Consider the following 17,842-nt stretch of genomic DNA (forward strand, 5'->3'; position numbering starts at 1 on the left):
GACTTTTTCCAATACAATGGCATCAAAACGAACAACACTGACACTTGAATTGTTCATTCGAGAGAGCAGGGGATGGTAAAAACTTCTCTGACTAGTTTTATGCTTTTGGAGTTATGATATTTTTGAAATATGGAATGGTAGTTCTGATGTTTTTGGTAGTAGTTGAAGGAAGAAAAGGGACTTTGGCATGCTTCAGGTGAGGTACTCTTTTTTTGTTGTTGTAAGTAGCCCGCTAAAAGCAGCTTGTAAATAGCCTAAAAGTACTGCTGTTAACTTTAAGGTTGGTCCTACCTGTTGTTTGCAGTGTAATGTCAAACTCTCATGAAAAGTATGAAGCATATTAATATATTTTGGCACTCTATTTTGTTAGTTGTAATATGATATTTGCACATGTTTGCTGGTATTTTTTTTATAAATTTTTCAAAGCTTTCTTTGGGTTCTAGCGTATGCACTTCAGTTTGGTATTATAATATCATTATAGGAAGGCATTATAGGCCTTCCTATTTTTACTCCTATAACAAAGTTTTCTTTGTTCTGTTCCTATTTTAGCTCCTATATAAATGCATGTTAAAATATTTGGGTATTCTGTTTTGTTGATTTTAGTATATAATATCATTAAATGTGTTCTGTTCCTGGGCACTTTGTTCTATCCTCTTGTTAACAACCTTGTTTCTATACAACAGAAAAGATCTTTATTTGAAAAAAAAAATATGGCACCTTACTAAATAGCTTACACATGAATAACTATCATTAAATTTTGGACAGAATTTTGAGCATTTGAAATTCGTTGGAATTATTTTGTTAACTTCTAACTTTATACCTCTATATTTGCAAATGTAAATACTCTATTGTAATGAATCTTTGATCTTTGAAAAGATTGAGACATATGAGAATCAAGACGATCAATAACTAGAATTTGTGTGACGACCCGACCAGTCGTCTCATGAGTTACCGTTTTATTTCCCCCATTTTTGCTTCTAATTGCTTTGTATAATGGTTCTATATGTCATCGGGTTGATTGATTAGGGTTCAGAAAAGATTTGGTAAGGTTTGAGACACTTAGTCTCTTTTAAGGAAAGTTAAGTTGGAAAAGTCAACCGGATATTGACTTATGTGTTAGAAGGCTCGGATGTGAGTTCCGATGATTCGGTTAGCTTCGGGAGATGATTTGGGACTTAGGAGCATGATCGGAATGAGTTTTGGAAGTTCGGAGTAGATTTAGGCTTGAATGAGCGAAAGTGAATTTTTGGCGATTTCCGGTTGGTAGATGAGATTTTGATCTAGGGGTCAGAATGGAATTCTGAGAGTTGCAGTAGTTCCGTTGTGTCATTTGGGATGTGTGTACAAAATTTCAGCTCATTCGGACGTGGTTTGGTCGGGGTTTTGATCAAAAGCGGAATTCGGAAGATTTTTAGAAACTTAGGCTTGAATCCGATGTGTTTTAGTTGATTTGATGTTGTTTGAGGTGTTTTGAAGATTGGAACAAGTTTGAATAAGGTTTTGGGATGTGTTGCCTTTGGCTGAGGTCCGGGGGGCCTCAGGTGAGTTTCGGGTGGTCAATCGGGCCAATTCATGAAGTTGGAACCTGCAGAAAATTGCAGGTCAGTGCTACAGAAAAGAGACCTCCGCGTTCGCGAAGGGTCAGTCGAGGAGGGTGGAAATTAAACCTTCGCGTTCGTGATAAGGTTTCCGCATTCGCGAAGGGCTGGGCGTAGGTGCATCGCGTTCGCAGGTGTGTAGTCGCAATCGCATAGAAGGAAAAGAGAGGTTGAGCTTCAGTGGAATTAGCTTATCGCGTTCGCGATGGATTGAACGCGTTCACAAAGCTCCATCTGGGTAAAGCATCACGTTCGCGAGGGTTTGGTCGCGATCACGTAAGAGGAAAATTGGTCAAAGCTAAGTTGTGCTTCGCGAACGCGAGGCTTTGACCGCGTTCGCGAAGAACGATTTTCAGGCCTGGGCAGAAGGTTTAAAAGGTCCGTCTTGTCCGCGAATGTGAGATTTATTTCCTCCATAGTTGGTCGTTTTTGGAGCTTTTTGAAGGAAATTGAAGAAGGATTCAAGGGGAAACATTTGGAGGTAAGAATTTTGGACTTAAAACTCGATTCTATTGTGAAATCTACCTAATAAATTATGGAGTCTAAGCCTAAAATTAAGGAATTAGGGCTTTAGATTAATAGACTTTAAATGAGGATTTGAGGGGTCATTTGGACTCTGATTTCAGTATTCTTGATATGTATAGACTTGTGGGAGGATAAGGATTCAGGTGATGTAATTTTTATCGAGTTTCGAGACGTGGGCTCGGGGCTCGGGTTTGGCCAATTTCGAGATTTTTGGTATTATTTGATTGTTTTCGCTTAGGCTTCGTTCCCTTACCATATTTTGGCGTCGTAATTCTGATTTTGGATAGATTCGACGCATGTGGAGGCTGATTCGAGGGGCAAAGGCATCATAGAGTAGTATTTTCACCGGTTTGAGGTAAGTAACCATTGTAAATTTGGAACTGAGGGTACAAAACCCTGGTATTTGACTTGTTTTGATAAATGCGGTGACGCACATACTAGGTGACGAGCGTGTGGGCATACACCGGTAGGGATTGTGACATGGTCCATCCCGTAGCGACTATTTAACCGTGTATTTGATTTGGAAATCCTATATTATTCCGTATCTTAGCCATTTATAATGTATTATAGGATGTATGCCATGTTTGGAGCCTTGTGCCGACCTGTAGAAACCCTTAGGGGCACTTTGACTGTTTTTCCTCACTCTACTTGCTGAAAGCATATCCTCAGTCATGTTTTACTTGCTTAAATGTTTAAAATTGGTTTTTATCACTCCATTTCTTATAAGAGGACTGTTTTGGGCTGAGTTCCCTGATTTCCACTGTTGTGCCAGAGAGGCTGTGTGGTTAATGATTGAGAGAGGTTGGGAACCTAACTGTGAGGTTATTTATATATATATGTGAGTTATGGATCGGGCTGCACGCCGCAACAATACTTATATGGATCGGGTTGCACGTCGCAGCGATATATATATATATATTGGGTCGGGCTACGCGTCACAACGATATGACGCTTGGGCTGTAGGAGCCCCTCCGGAGTTTGCACACCCCCAGTGAGCGTAGTCGACTATAAATTATGGATCGGGTTGCATGTTGCAACGGTTATTATGATTTTCTATTATTAAGAGATATTAAAGAGACCGGGTGACGAGAGTTGAGTCACGAGTGACTGAGAGGCTGCCCGAGAGGCCATATTCTGAGTAATTCCTTGCCCGAGGGGCCCAGTTACGATGTTTTTCGTTGATTTCACTCTCCTTTTAAATAAGCCTCTGTTGGATATATATTGCTAAGTGTCTGATTTCAAATAATTTAAACTGGAAATGTTGATTTTATGACGAAACTGGTTTAAACTGTAAAGTTGATCCGTTATTCTATTGATTATTCAGTTATATGCTTTTTGAACTGCTCGTCACTGCTTTCAGTCTTTATTTACTTTAGTTACTTACTGAGTTGATGTACTCACGTTACTCATTGCAGCTTGTGTGCAGATCCAGGTGCCCGAGCAGCCGAGTGAGGGTCTTCAGCTGATCCAGTGTTTCACGGAGATTTTCAGGTAGCTGCATGGCGTCCGCAACCCTGTTTTCTCCTCCCTATCTTATTAGCTTTCCGCATTTTTCTAGACCTATGATGTAGTAGGTATTTAGACATATACTAGAGGCTCTAGAGTCGTGACACCAGATTATGGGGCTGTGGAGTTTCCTGTTTATTTAACTTCCGCATATTTTTCTGTTGCTTTAAACGTTTATAATGAAATTTGGTATTTAAAACCTATGTTAGAAAATGGCTTATTGTTAAAGCAAAAAGGGCTGTGGTTAATTGATTGGTTGGCTTGCCTAGTAATGTGATAGACACCATCACGATCGAAATTTGGGGTCGTGACAAGTTGGTATTAAAACCTAGGTTACATAGGTCTCGCGAGTCATGAGCTGGTTTAGTAGAGTCTCACGGATTGGTACGGAGATGTCTGTATTTATACTCGAGAGGCTGCAGAATCTTTAGGAAAATCTTTATATTCTTGAAATTTTTGTCGTGCGAACTTGTTGATCCGAATACTAAGCTTCTGTTATTCCATTCTCTCACAGATGGTGAGGACACGTGCTACCGGGCAGGGTGGACGACCACCAGTTCCACCAGTTGGGGCCACCAGAGGCCGAGGACGCAGTCGAGGTCGTGGTAGGGGTAGAGCAACTAGGGCAGTACCTGCAGATCCACCAGTTGCCCCAGTTCAGGATCAAGTCCCAGTTGTAGATGCTACAGCAGCACCAGTTCAGGCACCAGCTGTGCCCATTGTGATTCCAGGCCTTCAGGAGGCTTTGTCTCAAACCTTATCAGTGTGTACCGGTTTGGCTCAGGCGGTTTCAGTTACTACGGTCGCAGCTACTTCTCAGGCCGGGGGAGGCACCCAGACTCCCGTTGCTCGCACACCTGAGAAGGTTGTGCAGGGACTCCAGACACGAAAGCACCTCCAGCCCAGCCGGTTGCACCAGCTCAGGAGTTTATGGTACCAGTTATGGCGGACGACGAGCACGTCGACTAGAGAGGTTTGGTAGACTCAAGCCTCCGATGTTTAGCGGTGCAGAGGGTGAGGATGCCTAGGGGTTCTTAGATAAGTGCTAGAGGATGCTTCGTACAGCGGGGATTTTATAGACCAGTGGTGTAGCTTTTACCACCTTTCAGTTTTCTGGGGATGCCTTCACTTGGTGGCAGGCGTATGAGAGGTGTAGGCCTGTTGTTGCAGCGCCCCTTCCTTGGCAGCAGTTCTCTGTTCTCTTTCTGGAGAAGTATGTGCCATAGTCTCGCCGAGAGGAACTGCGCAGGCAATTTGAGCAGTTGCGTCAGGGAGAGATGACTTTGATACAGTATGAGATGCAGTTCTCTAAGTTAGCTCGTCGTGCGGTCTGGTTGGTTCCGACAGATAGAGAGAGGATTATGAGGTTTGTTGATGGTCTCACATATCAGCTTCGGATTCTCATGACTAGGGAGAGGGTGACAGGTGCTACTTTCGAGGAGGTTGTTGACATCGCCCGTGAGATTGAGTCGGTTCTTCGCCAGGAGCGAGAGGAAAGGGAGGACAAGAGGCCACCGGGATCTGATAGCTTTAGTGGTGCTCCTTTGAGGGGCCAGTTCCAGCAGGGCAGAGGTCGCTCATTCAGGCAGGCTCATTCAGCTCGCCCAGGTTATCGTGGGGCATCATCGGGTCATGGTTCTCAGAGTTCTCATCAGGGCCACTCATCACTCAATGCCCTTCCAGCCCAGAGTTCATCCCGTGCTCCATCAGTGCAGGGTTCTTCCATGCTAGGTCCTTCTACTGGTCACTCCGGTGCCAGGGGCTCCCTTCAGTCCCCATCTCTAGCACCGGGGAGTTGTTATGAGTGTGGAGAGTTTGGGCATATGAGGAGGCAGTGTCCTCATCTTCATGATGGTCAGTCTCAGCAGAGGGGTCAGCCCTCGACTTTAGCTCCAGTTACTTCACCACCCGCCCAGCCAGCTAGGGGTGAAGGTCAGTCAGCCAGGGGTTGCCCTAGAGGGGGAGGTCGATCAGGTAGTGGTCAGGCCCGTTTCTATGCCCTTCCGGGTAGACCAGATGTTGCTACTTCAGATGCCGTGATTTCAGGTATTGTTTCAGTCTGCCATAGAGATGCCTTTGTATTATTTGATCCTGATTCCACCTTTTTCTTATGTGTCATCATACTTTTCCCATTATCTGGATACGTCTCGTGAGTCTCTTGTTCCACCTATTCATGTATCTACTCTAGTGGGCGATATTGTTGTTGTAAACCGTGTTTACTGGTCGTGTGTGGTGACTATTGGGGGATCTGGAGATCCGAGTGAATCTTTTATTATTGTGTATGGTGGATTTCAATATCATTTTGGGCATGGACTGGTTATCTCCTTGTCGTGCTATTCTGGACTGTCATGCCAAGACAGTCACATTGGCTATACCGGGTGTGCCACAGATTGAGTGGCGAGGTGTGACTGATTATGTTCCCAGTAGAGTGATCTCATTCTTGAAAGCCCAGCGTATGGTTGGGAAGGGATGCCTTTCGTATCTAGCCTTTGTGAGGGATGTCGGAACTGAGGCTCCTAGTATTGATTTTGTCCTAGTTGTGAGGGATTTTCCCGATGTGTTTCCTGCAGACCTGCCGGGCATGCCACCGGACAGTGACATTAATTTTGGTATTGACCTGGTGTCAGGCACTTAACCCATTTCTATTTCGCCGTATCGTATGGCACTAGTGGAGTTGAAGGAATTAAAAGAGTAGCTTCAGGAACTCCTCGATAAAGGGGTTCATTCGTCCTAGTGTGTCACCTTGGGTTGCGCCGGTTCTATTTGTGAAGAAGAAGGATGGCACTATGAGAATGTGCATTTATTATAGGCAAGTAAACAAGGTAACAATTAAGAACAGGTATCCCTTGCCTCGCATTGATGATTTATTCGACCAGCTTCAGGGAGCGAGAGTGTTCTCCAAGATTGATCTCCGTTTCGGTTATCACCAGTTGAAGATCAGGGACTCGAATATTATTAAGACAACTTTTAGGACTCGATACAGTCATTATGAGTTCATGGTGATGTCTTTTGGGTTGACTAATGCCCTAGCAGCATTCATGCATTTGATGAACAGTGTGTTCCAGCCTTATCTTGACTCGTTTGTCATTGTCTTCATTGATGATATTCTGGTATATTCGCGTAGTCAGGAGGAGCACGCGGAGCATTTGAGAGTTGTTGCAGAGATTGAGGGAGGAAAGCTTTATGCAAAATTCTCCAAGTGTGAGTTTTGGCTCAGTTCAGTGGCTTTCTTGGGGCACGTGGTGTCCAGTGAGGGTATTCAGGTTGATCCGAAGAAAATAGAGGTGGTTCAGAGTTGGCCTAGACCGTCATCAGCCACAGAGATTCGCAGCTTTCTTGGTTTGGCAGGCTATTATCGCCGGTTTTTTAAGTGATTCTCATCTATTTCATAGTCCTTGACCAAGTTGACTCAGAAGGGTGCTTCATTTGTATGGTCGGACGAGTGCGAGGAGAGCTTTCAGAAGCTCAAGACAGCTTTGACCACAACTCCAGTGTTAGTTTTGCCATCAGCTTCAGGTTCATATACCGTGTATTGTGTACTTCAATAGTTGGTATTGATTGTGTTTTGATGCAAGAGGGTAGAGTTATTGTTTATGCTTCTCGTCAGTTGAAGCCCCATGAGAAGAACTACCCTGTTCATGATTTGGAGTTGGTTGTCATAGTTCACGCGTTGAAAATTTAGAGGTACTACTTGTATGGTGTGCCTTGTGAGGTGTTTAATGATCATCGTAACCTCCAGCACTTGTTCAAATAGAAGGATCTCAATTTGAGGCAGCGGAGGTGATTGGAGTTACTTAAGGATTATGATATCATTATATTGTACTATCCGGGGAAGGCCAATGTGGTGGCCGATGCTTTGAGCCGAAAGATGGTGAGTATGGGGAGTTTGGCATATATTTTAGTTGGGGAGAGACCTCTTGCAGTTGATGTTCAGGCCTTGGCCAATCGGTTTGTGAGATTAGATGTTTCGGAGCCCAACAGGGTATTGGCTTGTGTGGTTTCTCGGTCTTCCTTATATGATCGCATCAGAGAGTGCCAGTATGATGATCCGCATTTGGTTGTCCTGAAGGACAAATTTCAGCATGATGATGCCAGAGATGTGACCATTGGTGATGATGGGGTGTTGAGGATGCAGGGCCGGATATATGTGCCCAATGTGGATGAGCTTCGGGAGTTGATTCTGGAGGAGGCCCATAGCTCGCGATATTCCAATCATCCAGGTGCTGCGAAGATGTATTAGGATCTGAGACATCATTATTAGCGGATAAGAAAGAAGAAAGACATTGTGGGATTTGTAGCTCAGTGTCTCAATTGTCAGCAGGTGAAATATGAGCATCAGAGACCGGGTGGCTTGCTTCAGCAGATGGATATTCCCGAGTGGAAGTGGGAGAGGATCACTATGGACTTTATTGTTGGACTTCCACGGACTTTGAGAAAGTTCGACGCTATTTGGGTGATTGTGTATCGGCTGACCAAGTCCGCGCACTTCATTCCGGTGTGTACTAACTATTCTTCAGAGCGGTTGGCAGAGATCTATATTCGAGAGATTGTTCGTTTGGATGGTGTCCCAGTTTCCATCATTTTAGATAGGGGCACTCAGTTTACATCGCAGTTTTGGAGGTCTGTGCAGCAAGAGTTGGGTACTTAGGTTGAGTTAAGCACAACTTTTCACCCTCAGACGGATGGACAGTCCGAGCGCACTATTCAGATATTGGAGGACATGCTGCGTGCTTATGTCATTGATTTTGGAAGGTAGTGGGATGAGTTTCTACCGCTTGCAGAGTTTGCTTATAACAACAGCTACCAATCGAGTATTCAGATGGCTCCGTATGAGGCTTTGTATGAGAGGCGGTGTAGATCTCCAGTTGGTTGGTTCGAGCCCGGTAAGGCTAGGCTATTGAGGACAGACTTGGTGCAGGATGCTTTAGAAAAGGTGAAGGTGATTCAGGAGAGGCTTCGTACAGTGCAGTCGAGGCAGAAGAGCTATGCTGATAGGAAGGTTCAGGATGTGTCTTACATGGTTGGCAAGAAGGTTCTGTTGAAGGTTTCACCCATGAAGGGTATTATGATATTTGGGAAGAAAGGGAAATTGAGTCATCGGTTCATTGGGCCTTTTGAGGTGCTTCGGAGGATTGAGGAGGTGGCTTATGAGCTTGCTTTGCCACTCAGCTTGTCGAGTGTGCATCCGGTATTTCATGTTTCTATGCTCTGAAAGTATACTGGGGATCCGTCTCATATTTTGGATTTCAGCACGGTTTAGTTGGATGATGAGCTGACTTATGATGTGGAGCCAGTAGCTATTTTGGGTCATCAAGTTCAAAAGTTGAGGTCAAAGGATATAGCTTCAGTGAAAGTGCAGTGGAGAGGTCAGCCCGTGGAGGAGGCTACCTGGGAGACCGAGCGGAAGATGCGGAGCGGATATCCTCACCTGTTTGAGGCTTCAAGTATGTTCTTGACTCGTTCAAGGACGAACGTTTGTTTAAGTATAGAGGATGTGATGACCCGGCCAGTCTTCTCATGAGTTACCATTCTGTTTTCCCCATTTCTGCTCATAATTGCTTTGTATAATGATTTTATATGTGATCAGGTTGATTGGTTAGGGTTCGGAAAAGATTTGGTAAGGTTTGAGACACTTAGTCTCTTTTAAGAAAGGTTAAGTTGGAAACGTCAACCGGATGTTGACTTATGTGTTAAAGGTCTCGGATGTGAGTTCTGATGATTCGGTTAGCTTCGGGAGATGATTTGGGTCTTAGGAGCGTGATCGGAATAAGTTTTGGAAGTCCGGAGTAGATTTAGGCTTGAATGGACGAAAGTGGATTTTTGGCGATTTCTGGTTGGTAGGTGAGATTTTGATCTAGGGGTCAGAATGGAATTCTAAGAGTTGCAGTAGTTCCGCTATGTCATTTGGGATGTGTGTGCAAAATTTCAGGTCATTCGGACGTGGTTGGTCGGGGTTTTGATCAAAAGCGAAATTCGGAAGATTTTTAGAAACTTAGGCTTGAATCAATGTGTTTTAGTTGATTTGATGTTGTTTGAGGTGTTTTGAAAATTGGAACAAGTTTGAATAAGGTTTTGGGATGTGTTGGTGCCTTTGGCTGAGGTCCCGGGGGCCTCGGGTGAGTTTCAAGTGGTCAATCGGGCCAATTCATGAAGTTGGAACCTGCAGAAAATTGCAGGTCAGTGCTGCAGAAAAGAGACCTTCACGTTCGCGAGAGGGTCCTCGCGTTCGCGAAGGGTCAGTCGAGGAGGGTGGAAATTAAGCCTTCCCGTTCGCGATAAGGTCTCCGCGTTCGCGAAGGGCTGGGCGTAGGTGCATCGCATTCGCGGGTATGTAGTCGCGTTCGCATAGAAGGAAAAGAGAGGCTGAGCTTTAGTGGAATTAACTCATCGCGTTCGCGATGGATTGAACGCGTTCGCGAAGGTCCGTCTGGGTAAAGCATCGCGTTTGCGAGGGTTTGATGGCGATCGTGTAAGAGGAAAATTGGTCAAATCTAAGTTTTGCTTCGCGAATGCGAGGCTTTGACCGCGTTCGCAAAGAAGGATTTTCAGGCCTGGGCAGAAGGTTTAAAAGGTGGTCTTGTCCGCGAATGTGAGGTTTATTTCCTCCATAGTTGGTCATTTTTGGAGCTTTTTGAAGGAGATTGAAGAGGGATTCAAGGGGAAATATTTGTAGGTAAGAATTTTAGACTTAAAACTCGATTCTATTGCGAAATCTACCTAATAAATCATGGAGTCTAAGCCTAAAATTGAGGAATTAGGACTTGAGATTAATAGACTTTAAATGAGGATTTGAGGGGTCATTTGGACTCCGATTTCAGTGTTCGTGATATGTATAGACTCGCGGGAGGATAAGGATTCCGGTGATGTGATTTTTATCAAATTTTGATACGTGGGCTTGGGGGTCAGGTTTGGCCAATTTCGAGATTTTTGGTATTATTTGATTGTTTTTGCTTGGGCTTCGTTCCCTTAGCATATTTCGACGCCATGATTCTAATTTTGGATAGATTCGACGCGGTTGGAGGCTGATTCAAGGGGAAAAGGCATCACGGAGTTATATTTTCATCGGTTTGAGGTAAGTAACCATTGTAAATCTTGAACTGAGGGTACAAAACCCCGGTATTTGACTTGTTTTGATAAATGCGGTGACGAGCGTGTGGGCGTGCACCGATAGGGATTGTGACTTGGTCTGTCTCTTAGCGACTATTAAGCCGTGTATTTGATTTGGAAATCCTATATTATTTCGTATCTTAGTCATTTATACTGTATTATGGGTTGTATGCCATGTTTGGGGCTTTGTGCCGACCTGTAGAAACCCTTAGGGGCACTTTGACCATTTTTCCTCGCTCTACTTGCTGAAAGCATATCCTTAGTCATGTTTTACTTGCTTAATTAAAACTGATTTTTATCACTCCACTTCTTATAAGAGGACTGTTTTGGGCTGAGTTCCCTGATTTCCACTGTTGTGCCCGAGAGGCTGTGAGGTTAATGACTGAGAGAGGTTGAGAACCTAACTGTGAGGTTATTTATATATATATGAGTTATAGATCGGGTTGCACGCTGCATCAATACTTATATGGATCGGGTTGCACGTCACAGCGATATATATATATTGGGTAGGGCTACGCGCCACAACGATATGACGCTTGGGCTGTAAGAGCCCCTCCGGAGTTTGCACACCCCCAGTGAGTATAGTCGACTATAAATTATGGATCGGGCTACACGCCACAACGGTTATTATGATTTTCTATTATTAAGAGATATTAAAGAGACTGAGTGACGAGAGTTGAGTCACGAGTGACTGAGAGGCTGCCCGAGAGGCCATATTTTGAGTGATTCCTTGCCCGAGGGGCCCAGTTACAATGTTTTTCGCTGATTTCACTCTCTTTTTAAATAAACCTCTGTTGGATATATATTGCTAAGTATCTGATTTCAAATAATTTAAACTGGAAATGTTGATTTTATGACGAAACTGGTTTAAACTGTAAAGTTGATCCATTATTTTGTTGATTATTCAGTTATATGCTTTTTGAATTGCTCGTCACTACTTTCAGTTCTTATTTACTTTAGTTACTTACTGAGTTGGCGTACTTACGTTACTCTCTGCACCTTGTGTGCAGATCCAGATGCTCAAGTGGCCGAGTGAGGGTCTTCAGCTGATCCAGTGTTTGACGGAGATTTCCAGGTAGCTGCATGGCGTCCGCAACCCTATTTTCTCCTCTCTATCTTATTATCTTTCTGCATTTTTCTAGACCTATGATGCAGTAGGTGTCACACCTCCTTTTACCTGCGCCTGCAGGGGCGTAAAGGAGTTTTTTCACTTAAAGGACAATCGAAACGGGATTTATAATTATTTATTAAGAGTCGCCACTTGAGAGATTAATGGTGTCCCAAGTCACCGGTTGAATCCCGAACCGAGGAAAATATGACTTTGTTAACAGTCCGCGAACCAGAAATCCGAGTAAGGAATTCTGTTAACCCGGGAGAAGGTGTTAGGCATTCCCGAGTTCCGTGGTTCTAGCACGATTGCTCAACTGTTATATTCGGCTTAATTATCTGATTTTAGTACATGTTCAAACCTATGTGCATTTTTAACCTTAACCGCTTTTATTCATTTTTATTAAGATTGCAACGTTATTAAAACACGTCTTGAACCACGTCACATAAATGCATCTGTGGTCTTTGACATATTTTAACATTGTAGAGATTTGGAATTGGGTCACATAAATGCGCACCCGAGTTTAAGAAGGTAATATTATTAAATGTTGGGACTAAAGCAACTAGCATATTATTAACTTTGGGGGAGGCCATGAAATTCGCTAAATGGCACGTCCCGAGGTCTAAAATATTTTTACTATAATTAGGAGGGTCACGCAATGTATGATATTTGTTTGGCGCGGCGCACCTCATTTATTTTAAAGCCAACCTAAAAGAACTATGATTTTTCTATTAAGTATTGTCTCTAAAAGGGCCATAATTAATTAGCATTATTAATAAACCATCATTGAAAGATTACATCACAATATTAAATCAAAAAGCTTTAATAAACAACCTAGTATCTTCAGCAGATTGGGCTTCAAAATCAACCTAAAAGAAGGAGAATTGTTTAACCTTACAAGAGGGGAAGGGCTGTCTGACGCTGGGCCTTAAGCAGATTCAGGCCCAGATCTTGTTCAAACAGAGGCTGTCACGTTTAGGCTCCTAAATGAGCCTAGATACCGTACTGATTTTATTTGAATCTTTGCCTACTGATTTTAACTCACAACGGGCTCAATTATTGGTGAACACATAATCATTTCTGAATTCATGCTAATTTCAACATGCTAACATTGAATCATCACATGCATATTCACTGATTCATACACGGCTAACCAAACATGTGGAATCTGTCACACAGTTAAAATGAGTAAAATAAATTCATTTTGGTAGGCACTTCAATTTAAATATGTTGTGGATAAGCAACACACATTGATTGTTTGACGAAACAAAAGCAAATTTGTTGAAACTGAACACAAGGTTATTTGAATCTGCATAACTGGTGACTTTTCTCTTCATTTTAAATGACCTACACGTTAGGTAACTTTTGAATCTCGATTTGGAATTCACCAGTGATACTAGAATAAGTAAAACCACGGCTTAAAATCTTCGTCGAACTGTGAATTCATTAATTGAATCGCAGCTCTTCAACAACGCTCATATCTCATAAATACTCTGAGGTAGAGTATGAGATGAGTAATTCCAGTCAATATAAGTTCTAAAAGTACTGATTATTTATAGGAAATTAAAATACACTAGGACTAAACTAATGAAGCAACATACAGATAATTCTAGTTTGAACAGTCCAATTATACAAACGATACAAAGTTTCAAGTAAACGTGACTGTTTTACACCTTTAAACCAAAACAGAACAGAAGAAATTCAGAGATCAATCCAAACAACACTTTATCATTTAATCCCCAAATCAGACCTACATTGATCCTTTACAATTCATACTAGATCAAGGGGAGTACCTGGAAATTGCAAAAGGAAAGAAGGTGAAAGCAATGAACAACAGCAGAACAACCCAGATTTATAGATTGAAACACTACAACCAGCTTGAAAATCCAATAGAATTGTGGTTCTTAGCAACTTGAAACAGATAAACTCTTCCAAATCTCAATATCACTCTATATAAACTCTCAGAATAAGTCAGAAACTATGTCAAGACTTGAAAACTTCAGCGATTGACCAAGAAAGGAAAAGGAAGATTCAATGGAACAGTAAAACCTTATTCGTTTCTTTTCTGGATCCTCCCTCTCTCCTATTTCAGAATTGTTTTCTTTTATTTCTGAAGACCAAACCGTTCTCTCTTCGTCCCGTCTTCCCCGGCTCTTCAACTCTCTTCCCCTCTCCCTCTCTTCGAACTGATCAAAGACGCCCCCTTTTAAAGACCAATGTTAAACTCTTTTTTATTCAAATTTTTCCACTGTTCAGCCTATTTATTCCCTCCTATGTGCACTTCTTTTAACTTTTATCATTAGCCGATGTTGTTTTCTGATTTCCAGCTCTTAAAAGGTCCTTAAACAAATGTAGTTCCCACTACTGATCTTTCTTTTCAATTTTTAATTCCCTCCACTAACTTAGTGCTTTTAATTAATTCAATAGTGTACCACTACCATTTGTTGTCAGACTCAATTAGTAACCCCTCGCGCTAAACTTATACTAGTCAGTTGGTTATTAAAACAAGAAGTTATACCAAACCATTGAACTAATCCTATTGTTCTGACTAAGTGAAAAACGAGATGTAATTTCAATGCCTTAAAACAAACTGATATCCTAATTGTATGAAACAAATCCGCAAAACCAATCCTAAAGAAACAACAGTGAATGAAAATAATCTATACAAGGAACTGATGGAATTTCAAATGAAATTGATCATAAACAGAAAAAGAGATGAAGAAGACGAATATCAGAATAAGAGTTAATAGAATACAAACATAGAATCAGGACAGGGACTCACCGGTCATTAGTAATTGAAAAAAACCTTCGAATCTTCAACTTTTAAACCAGATTTTGACTTTAACTATGTGTTCTCATCAAGAACACACGGATAAAGTCCAAATTAGCTTAAAGTATCAGCGACTCTTTGACTCTACAATTTTAGGTTCAAAACTTTGATTCATTATTTGACAGGTTCTGGTTTGATTCGAGGGTAACGAATCGCGGATTAAGGAAGAGGAGAGGGAGGTGGCTTCAGGGTGTTAATTTGGGGTTGATTGGGTTAACTAGGGTTCGGGGTCAAATTTCGATCGATGATTCGACGATTTTGGCCGTGATTCGAAAGGAACGGTTTAGGGATTTGAGATGCTGAGGTGAAGGAGAATCAACGGTGTAAAGATGGGTTCGTTTGGACCACTGGAACCGCCGTGAGGCGATTTTCGATGGGCGAAGGGCGGTGGTTGAAGGCGGAGGGTGCTGGGCCTGTCTCTAGGTTAGAGACGAAGGCGAATGGAGGGGGGTATGGCTTAGGGGGCGTGGGGTGAGGTTTTAGGAATATATAGTGGGGTGTGTATTTGATCTTGGCCGTTGGATCATTCACGATCAATGGCCTGGATTACTTCACTAATGAGAAACGACGTCGTTTGGTTTTGTGAGGGGATCGGGTTAGACCGGGTACAGGGAATGGGTCAAAGACGGGTTATGGGAGGGGTGATCTGGATCGTTCGATCAAAACAGATCAAAGGCTTGGATTTATTGGCCAGATACGACATCATTTGGATATATCCGGAGACGGACTGGATTGGGGCGGGTATTGGGCTGATTTTTTGGGTGAGAACTGGGCTGTGGCCAATTTGGCCCAGTACGATTTCCTTTTCCTAAAATTCTAAATTAAATTATAAACCAATTAAAAAATACTAATTAATTCCTAATAACAATTATCACACCATTAAATACCAACCAAAATAAAATCACACAATTGGAGATTAAATGCTAAAAAAATGCCAAGTACATATTTTTGTGATTTTCATTCTCGCAAATCCAAATATTGTTTAATTAATTCCTAATTGTAAAATTAAATCCTAAATGCTCATGCAACACATATTTTATATTTTTTCTTAGTAAAAATAAACATGCACAGACAAATACAAATAAATCACAAGCAACACAAAACTATTTTATTCTGAATTTTTGGGAGTAGTTCTTGTAGGGCAAAAATCACGTGCTCACAGCTGCCCCTCTTTGTCCGGAAACATGAAGAGTTTTCGTGCAAAGATAAAGTAAGTGGATATGAGCGATTTTTGTCCGTTCGGCTACTCCGTGTGAAGCATATTTCTGAAAGAGAGTTGACTGAACCTCTGCTTCGCATGTTTCCTACATATCCCTGGCTAAAAAGGGAATCAGGTCAATGTAGTTCGGGAAGTTTTGATAGCTGGGACTACCATGGAGCTGTGGATTTACTGTTACTGCTGTTGTTGCTGCTGCCGCTACTTACGGACCTCCTTATTACACCATGTTAACAGAAAACGAGAAGCTAGACTAAACTATAGTCTATGAATTACAAAATCTTATCTAGATCTTCAGACTTGCTCTTGTGTCTCTTGTTGCTTTGATGTCTTGCTGACTGGTGTTTCCTCTGATGCTTCTTTCTGTCTGGACTCGTAGTCTTCTCTTGATTTCCGAATTTGAACTGCTTATTTCCTTCTTGTGAGCTTCGAATTATTTTTTCTTCGAAGCTTGAACTGCCTTCTTCTGACTAGTGTCGCCTCCCTTCCGACTTCTGAACTTTAATTTACGCTGGGGATCTTTGTTGCAACCCTCCGCTCTCCGGGCGGGCTCCCGACTTCTAATACGACTTAAAAAGATAATACCTCCATTCTCCAGGAGGGCTCCTGACTTCAATAAACAATTCAAAGATAATACCTCCATTCTCCAGGCGGGCTCCTGACTTCGACTACAACTTGAAAATATAACAACCTCCATTCTCCAGGCGGGCTCCTGACTTCAACTATAACTTCTTAAAAATATAACACCTCCATTCTCCAGGCGGGCTCCTGACTTCGTCAACAACTTGAAAATATAACAACCTCCATTCTCCAGGTGGGCTCCTGACTTCAACAACTTCTTAAAAATATAACACTTCCATTCTCCAGGCGGGCTCCTGACTTCAACAACTTCTTAGAAATACGTTCTATTGCCGTTGTTCCTTCCTGCCCCCTGAACCATTTTCCTTCTAACTTGAATAATCTTCTTTCAGAACTGCTTCCCTTAAAACTGGTGTTTCATTCCTCTGAAAACTGTTGGGGATAACACCGGTGTTTCATTCAAAAGTATGTTATTCTCCTCCTTCAAAGACTAATTCCCTTAAAGCTCGTGTTTTCCTTCCTCTGGAACTACTTCCCTTAAGACTTGTGTTATCTTCCTCCCGAAATTGCTTTCTTTAAAACTTGTATTGCCTTCTTCCGAAAATTGTTGGGGATACCGCTTCCCTCAAAACTTGTGTTAGACTTCCAGAAAATTTTCGAAATGAAAGAAAATTTTCTGCCCCAGTTTGGCAATCTTTCTTGTGGCATGTCTTTCCGTCATCAATAACATTTCCTGTCCCTGCTTCAAATCAAAGAAAATTTGTTAGTTTAAAACGTGGGGGACGTTCCTGCTGGGGATGGTTTTCCCTTTTTCTTTTTTCCATGCTCTGCGTTGTTCGACCGTCTTGAAACTTGGCCGATAACTTTCGACCTTCTTGATGCTTCTGTATTCACCAACTTCTCAACCGTTGTTTTCCACTTTTACTCCATACTTTCCACGACATCTTAGAGTAATCCATCATTTGGTCTTATAATGACGTCTTTCTTTTCCTGTCACATTATCTTTGGCCTGTCTTATCCCCATTTACCTTGCACCATGTTGGCAACTGGTAGTTGGCATTGAAAATCCTTCTTAAAAACAAACTACTACTGACCAAAAAGAAATGGAAAATGATGACTTCGAAAGATAGAACAAGAAAAATCTTTCTGAGCAATTGTTTGAAGAGAAAATAACTTATCTGAATGGTATAACCGATCCCAATGGTCATGTCGTGCATTTTTGTACTAATCAACCCAGTTTATATACACCAATCAATCTTTCTGATGTCCCTTCCTTAAATTCAAAAGGTCCCGCAACCTATCTTCTTTTGCCGAAACAACATCTTTTATTCTGCTTGACGTCTCGACGGATCCTTTCCATCAAGCTTATCTCA

The 17,842-nt window shown here is 42.2% G+C and overlaps 1 protein-coding gene across 1 annotated transcript; it reads left to right on the forward strand.

Moving 5' to 3' along the window:
* Positions 1-5,003: 5,003 nt before the first annotated feature.
* On the forward strand, positions 5,004-12,186 carry LOC142163580 (uncharacterized). Its single transcript, XM_075220866.1, has 2 exons — positions 5,004-5,675; positions 11,747-12,186. The coding sequence occupies exons 1-2, from the start codon at positions 5,033-5,035 to the stop codon at positions 11,770-11,772; spliced, it is 669 nt and encodes a 222-aa protein (XP_075076967.1). The 5' UTR covers positions 5,004-5,032; the 3' UTR covers positions 11,773-12,186.
* The last annotated feature ends 5,656 nt before the right edge of the window (positions 12,187-17,842 follow it).

The sequence above is a fragment of the Nicotiana tabacum genome, chromosome 8 (genome assembly GCF_000715075.1).
Source record: "Nicotiana tabacum cultivar K326 chromosome 8, ASM71507v2, whole genome shotgun sequence".
NCBI lineage: Eukaryota > Viridiplantae > Streptophyta > Magnoliopsida > Solanales > Solanaceae > Nicotiana > Nicotiana tabacum.

Bases quoted from the DNA above. Each gene is read 5' to 3' on its own strand.
- LOC142163580 (XM_075220866.1), top strand. From the start codon at position 5,033: ATGACTAGGGAGAGGGTGACAGGTGCTACTTTCGAGGAGGTTGTTGAC. The intron at 5,676-11,746 runs GTATTGTTTCAG...CCTTGTGTGCAG, and splicing joins TTCAGATGCCGTGATTTCAG to ATCCAGATGCTCAAGTGGCC.